Source organism: Mustela erminea, chromosome 11 (genome assembly GCF_009829155.1).
Source record: "Mustela erminea isolate mMusErm1 chromosome 11, mMusErm1.Pri, whole genome shotgun sequence".
Classification (NCBI taxonomy): Eukaryota; Metazoa; Chordata; class Mammalia; order Carnivora; family Mustelidae; genus Mustela; species Mustela erminea.
The window spans coordinates 93,173,753-93,180,240 of record NC_045624.1 but is presented as its reverse complement, the minus strand read 5'-3'; the positions used below and the strand labels follow the sequence as shown (position 1 = coordinate 93,180,240).

Below are 6,488 nucleotides of genomic sequence, written 5' to 3'. Positions count from 1 at the left end.
AGGTGGCTTTGGTGCCTGGGGGGGGGTGTGTGCGAGCGCGCCCAGGCACGGGTGCGGGTCCCGGCACAGCGTAAGCAGGTAGAGGACCTGGGTGCAGGACACGTGTGCGGGCGCGTTTTCCGGCGTGGTGCAGGTGATGTGACCCGTGTGTGTGTCAGCGTAGGGTGCGGGTGCGTGTGCATGTGCGGGAGAGGTGTGGGTGCGTGTGCAGGGCGAGGGCGCGTGTGCGGGTGCAGGGTAGGGGTGCAGGAGTCGTGCGGGTGCGCGTGCAGGGCGCGGGAGCGGTGCGGGTGCGCAGGGCGCGTGCAGGGGCGGCGGGCGCGGCGGCGGCGGCGGCGACAGCCGCGCCCGCGTTCCCCGCGCGTAGGTGTGCGGCGCGCTCTTGGCGGGGACGGAGCGCGCAGATCTCGCGTGCGCTCGCCGCCCGGCGCAGCCCAGCCCGGCCCCCGCCCGGCGCCGCGAGCCGAGGTGTCGCCCGCGCCCGCGCCCGTGTCGCCGCCGTGCCCGCGAGCGGGAGCCGGAGTCGCCGCCGCCCGAGCGCAGCAGAGCGCACGCCGAGCCCGTCTGTCGCCGCCATGGCCACCACGGTGACCTGCACCCGCTTCACCGACGAGTACCAGCTCTACGAGGATATTGGCAAGTAAGAGCCGCGGCGCGTGCGGGCCGGGCGGGGACCCGGGAGGGCGCCGCGCGTGGAGGGCTGGGACCCCGGAGACCAAGACCCTCCGCGACGCTGGTTCCGGGCGCACTGCGGCCCCGCGCGCCCCCGGCTCCTTCGGGCTCGGGGCCCGAAGCGCACGGCCCCGCGCGGCCCCGACCCCCGGGCCCTGGGCCAGGCTGCTGGACCTCGGCGCGCGCAGCTCTGCCCGGCCCTGTTCAGCACGGCCGCCCGGCCAGAGGCCGTGACTCCCGGGACTCGGGGCGCGGGGCTCGGCGCCGCGGGGGCGGCAGCAGGTGTCCCCGGAGCGCCGGGCAGACGTGACGCATTTGGCGGCGGGAGGTCAGAAAGGAGCGGCGCGCGGGGGCGGCCGCGGGGCCTAGAGCGCGGGGGAGGGGGCGGTTCTGGCCTGAGGGTCGCTCCTGGCGCGGGCCGCGCTGTCCCCACCCCCACCCCAGCGGCCAGGCGCGGGGGCGGCGGGACCTGCTAGGCGCCTGCTCCTCCGCGTGGCTCCATCCGCGCCGGGGGTGCCCGCTGCGCTCCCGGCCGCGTGGGAACAGCCTCTGCTGCGGGTCCCTAGTGGAATCAGGGTTTTGGAGGATTTTTCCCCAGATTCTTCTGGAAACACGAGTCAGGAGAGCTGAGGGGCTGAGGTCAGGAAGCTTGGCAGGTCCCAGGGGTGGAGATGAGGGGGTGAGGTGGGGAGCCGAATGGGCTCCTGATTTCAGGGTCATCGAAGTAGGCGGGGGAGGGGTGTGGGGGGTTGGATTTCGGAGAGTTATTGACGCGCCTGCGGGGAGGGGGGAGGGGAGAGGGTGGGAGATGAAATGGGGAGGGGCTTCAAAGGCTCCGGTCAGGTAGGGCCTCACCCCTGGGGAACAGGTGGCTCCTGGGCTCTGGTCTGCAACGTGCTCTTGTGGGGCACCCGGACACCGAGTCTCTCAGGGGCTGCTCTCTGACCCCTGGGTGAATCAGGGTGGCTGCCCCCGGCATCCCTTGGTCGGGCTCCAGAACTCCTGAATCCCTGGGCTCCATCCTGGCGCGGCCAGAGCCCCGCCGTCCTCACTCCTCCTCCAGCCCTCCGGCGTGGTGGGGGCGCTGGCGAGGTTTCCTCGTACACATCCAGCCGCCGAGCCTTATTTTTCTTTTTCTAAAAATCGTTTGTGGTAGTGCTTGTGTTGGTGAGATGGGTCCCGATCTGGGAAGACTGAGACGCCCTGCGGATTCCCCCTTTCTCCCTGATGTGGGGGAGGATGCGGGTCAGGCCTGAGGGCTGGGGAGCTGGGCTGGGCGGAGTGGAGGAGTCCCCTGGCCTGGGGTTCTGGGCAAGGCCGTGCCCTGCAGGCCCAGAAACTCCCTACCATTCCTTGGGTGGGTGCTCTTTGGGTGCCTGGCTTTGAGGCTGGGGGCCTGGAGAGCTGAGCAGAGGGATGGGGAGGGTCCAGCACACCCTCTGTGTGTCCCCCTGGGGCCCTGAACACAGCCTGCAAGAAGCTGGAAGGGGTAGTGGACTGGGGTCCTCAGAGGAAGGAGGTAGTTCTCCTAGGCAGAGGGTGGCCATGGGAGGAAGTCACTGTTCCTAGGGACCTTCTTGTCCTTTCTGTGCTTGCTCAGGAGCACGCAGACCCTCAACCAGGCACCCCTTCCCTCAAGCTGATGCTGCCTCTGCTGACACCCCTACACTTTTCTGGGAGCTTCTGTGGGTCCTGTAGGGCATAGGGAGGCCCATAACTGAGGGCCTCTGGTTCCAGCAGCGACTGTTCATCCTGGCCACTAGCACCCACATCCACACCGGGGAGTGGAGGTCTCAGCTGCCCTGGGGAGGGGCTGAGAGGGGTCCGCACAGCAGAGGCCAGATTCCTCCTGGGCAGCAGGAGCGGGAGCAGCTTCTAGAAGGGAGCCACGTGGTTGCCTGCCCTGCGGTGGAGCTAGGGCCCAGAGTGGGAGTGGGGGAGACATTCGCGGTGGGCAGGGGCCTGGGAGGGGAAGGGAACACACCCCAGAACCTGGGGCCCATCCTCTGGATCCAGAAAACTTTCTGCTAGGCCCAGCACACCTTTGCGGAGCCCCCCAGGTAGTGGGTCCAGGGAATGACCTCGGGGGGGGGGGGCTTTCACAGCCCTGCTGGGGTGTTCTGGGTAGGGGAGGCCGAGCAAGTGCAGGGTGAGCTGTGGCGGGGCAGGCAGCAGAAGGCCCGCACCTCTGCTCAGGGCTGGGTTCCAGGTGGCCATGGTGCCCGCTTGCCGCTTGTTGACAGCGCCTGCCCGAGGCAGTGGGTGTCCCTTCCCTGGCCCCAGGTGCATGCGTCCAAGTTTATTTAAAGCTGCAGCCCCTGGCACCAGTCAGAGGACGCTGAGCTCTCTGCCCGGGAACGGCCGGGCCATGGGCCCGCAGCTGCCTGCGTGACACGGCCTCCACCGCTCCCCTCCCTGTCCGGCTTGGAATCCTTTCTTGGGGAGCAGGGTCTGAGGGCCGAGAGAGGCTCTTGTCCAGGGCTCTGCCCTTTCCGGCCTGGTGGGACACGCCTGCCAGGAAGGCCCAGGTGCCAGGTCGGGAGCCACCCAGAGCGGGAGGTTCCCAGTCGGGCGCCCAGCAGGGGAGCGAGGCGCGGCCCCACGTGCACTGGGCAGCCGTGCGCTCTCCACGGCGCTCACCGCAGACGGCTTCCAGACCTGGAGAGCGGCTCCGGGAGTAACCCTTCCGCCGAGCATTTAGAACTCCGACTCTTCCATCCTCTGGCTTCGGTTGTTTGTTCTCAGTGAGAACAAACATTACAAAAGCATTACAAGCGGACGGTCGGTACCCCAGGGGCGGCCCGCGCCGCGGTTCCGGGGAACCCGGACCACGCGCTACGCTTGGAACCTGCTAAGGGAGCAGGTCGTCGACGTTCTCACGGCGCACGCGCCGCACTGCGTATACATACGCGCACGCGCAAACACACCTGCGCGCGCATTACGCATGCACGCCCGCTCGCACGCACGCACGCACGCGGCCTTGACCTCGTGAGGCGGCGGACGGGTTGGCGGTGACGGGGTCATCAGCTCTTCGCGCGGCGCACCTCATGCTCCGGGTCTTGCCGCGCGTCCCCGCGAAGCCGGAGGATGCGCTGGGGAACCCCCGCAGCCGCGGCCGCTATTTGCCGGTTCCTTCCAGACTCTCCGCTTCCTCTACCCAGGGGCGCGCCCGGAGCCAGCGGGTAGGAGCCTCCAGCCGGGCTCGTCACTTCCAGAACGCTGGGACTGCGCGTACACGCGGCTGCAGGCCAAGCGCACCTGTCACCTGTCGCGCCCTGACTTTGATGCCGTGGCTGCTGGGCTGGGCCCCGTGGTGCCGCTGCGGCCCACGCGCCCCCCCGGGGAGGCCTGGGGGCTCCAGGTGCCACGCTCTCTGGTCGCGCGGGAGCTCGGCGCCCAGGCGCAAGGCATTCTGCAGGGTTGGTCCCGGGTGGAGGGGCTGCTGGCGGGGCCGTGACTCTGTGTGCGTGCGGTGGCTCCCGGCGTGCTGCCCTTCGGTGCTGGCAGACCTCCGCCGCTGGGCAGTCGGTTGGGTAGGGAGGTCTTCGTGTCGGGCTCCCGAGCCGGCCGCTTGTGGGGCTCCTCTCTCTCCTTTAAAACGCGGGCGATGTCCCCAGAAGAAAGCTCCCACGAGGGCCGGGTTTCAGGGGTTCCGGACGTTCCCCCGGGGTAAGGTGGCCCCGTTGGAGCCACCTCTGATGTGCAGGTCACTTGATTTGAGTTGACCAGGAAGCTGCCCTCCCGTCACACTTTACAGACCCAGAACCATGGCTCAGGGAGGATGCGCCTTGGGCACCTCACCCCTGCCAGCTCCCCCTGAACTTTGCCAGGCCCAGGGCTGACCTTGGTGTGTCCTTGACTGCATCCCGTGTTCACCGGTCAGACGGGAGCAGGCCCTGTCCTGAGGTGCAAGCCCTCACTGGCCATGGGCTATTCCGCTGGTGAATGACCTGCTAGGAAGTTAATAGATAAACAGGATATTCAGAGCAAATTGATGGTTGAGTCTCTCCCCAGCGAGGCAAAGCCAGGTTGCCAGGGAAGGAAGAGAGGACTGTGGGGAGGAGTCGTCAGCTGTTTGCTCTCTCGCCCCCTCCAGCGAGCGCTTCCCTCCCCAGAGCCTTATGCCAACACTGCCTGCTGCCCCGGCTGCTCCCCCAGACGCCCCCCCATCCGCCCAGGGCCCACTCCTCCCTTGCCCTGCTTTTGGCTGGCCCTAGCGCTGGGCCCCTCTGACGTGCAGGCAGCCGCCCCGCTCGCCTGCGGGCGGGGTGCAGCCCCCTTCGGGGCCCGTGGGGCTGCACATTCGAGGGAGGGGTGAGCAAACTGGCCCCAGAGCTGGAGTCCCATCCTTAGTGGAGGGTGTTTGGGGAAGAAGTCACACACGCTGAGGCTGCGGCAGGATGCACATGAAGGTGACGCTCCTTTAGTTACTATTGAGTGGTATTTTTATACCATAACCTACTTTGCTGGGAGCTAAGAATATACCTCGCGCTTGCTACCTGCACTCTTTCTCTCCTGGTAGCGGTCCCAGCAGTTAAGTGGTGCTTATTACATCAGCGTGCTCCATCCCTGAGATCCACACTGTGACCATTCCCAGTTCATGGCACAGGTGGACGGAGGTGCCGAGGAGCTCCATTTGGGGCCAAGGCCGCGTGGACCCAGATTCGAATCCAGGTAGTGGGCTCCAACATCCGCCTTCTGCTCCTCGTGGCAGCTCATGCCCCCACTCTGTTCTTTCCACCTGCTGACTCACGGCCTGCTTGTGGTCGACTCTGACCCTCGGCTTTTCGGGACCCGCCTGCCTTCAGCCGGTGGCTCACCATGCCCGCTGTGCTTCCCCGGCCCCCACCCCGTTCCTCTCCGTAAAAGCCTCGTTTCCTTTGGTTGTCCTTCCATGACAGCCAACACTCTGCCCCTGTTTGGACCAGCAAACAGAGATTTTATTGCATTAATTAAAGTGCAAGGACAATATCTTCTCATAAAGGGAAGTAAATATACATGTGTGTGCAGTGAAAGTGACTCTTCGATGGGTTCCTCAGCCAGAGGAGCCTGGGCAGACCAGCGTCGGCGTGAGGACACACGTGCTCATGTACACACAAGCAGTATGTGTCATGCATGTATCTGATTTTAAAAACACAGATGGAATCACCGTACATGTGATTCTGTAGTTTGTTTGCTTCTGGCACCTGTTCACACCCGTATTCCTCCAGTCTGAGTGTTTTCCTACAGCTCAGGGCCCGTCCGTGTCTGTCCATCGCACACAGGGTGAGCTGGCTGCTGTTTTTAAGCCGAAGATGGGACCCATCCTCTGATAAGCATGATGGGGGATGATACGCAGGCTCCCACGCTTTCTCGGAGGGCGTGATCCCTACGCAGGAAAGAGGATGGGTTTCGTCTGTTGTTGGCTGGGCACAGAGACCCCTTTCAAAAAGAACCCAAGACCAGATTCCTCCCCTCTTTTATCTCATCTAACGGAGAGAGATTTTTTCTTACACCTAAAAAGACACTGTTCCCATGCGGGTCCCGTGTTGGCTCCACTGGGGTTTAACAGGTGCTGAACAGGACCTACAGGGTGGAGGTGACGGGAACGGTGTCTGCTCCTTGGGTGCATCCTATCCCTCCCTCTGCTTTCCAAGGCCACCTCCCTGGTTCAAGGCATGAGATGTGGCCTTTCTGGAGATTTCAAATATATTTTCAAAAAATTTAATTCCCTTTTTCTCTCCCACAAAAATGGAATCTGATTTTTAAAGCATCTTTCACAGCTGCGAGTCACTTTGTTAGTGTAGAAACATAAAAATGCATTATGTATCAACTTG

General features: G+C 64.6%; 1 protein-coding gene across 10 annotated transcripts in view; it reads left to right on the top strand.

Moving 5' to 3' along the window:
• Nucleotides 1–384: 384 nt before the first annotated feature.
• The window catches only part of CAMK2B (calcium/calmodulin dependent protein kinase II beta), a 77,321-nt gene continuing 71,217 nt past the window's right edge, over nt 385–6,488 (top strand). For 4 of the 10 annotated variants that reach the window (XR_004276948.1, XR_004276947.1, XM_032305411.1 and 1 more), the window contains exon 1: nt 385–640. Coding sequence is in view for 8 of the 10 variants with exons in the window: in XM_032305411.1 (XP_032161302.1) it covers nt 576–640 (65 nt within the window). In the remaining 2 variants the exon portion in view is untranslated. The remainder of the gene's footprint in view (nt 641–6,488) is intronic. The other 6 variants (XM_032305409.1, XM_032305408.1, XM_032305407.1 and 3 more) reach the window with 5 other exon arrangements.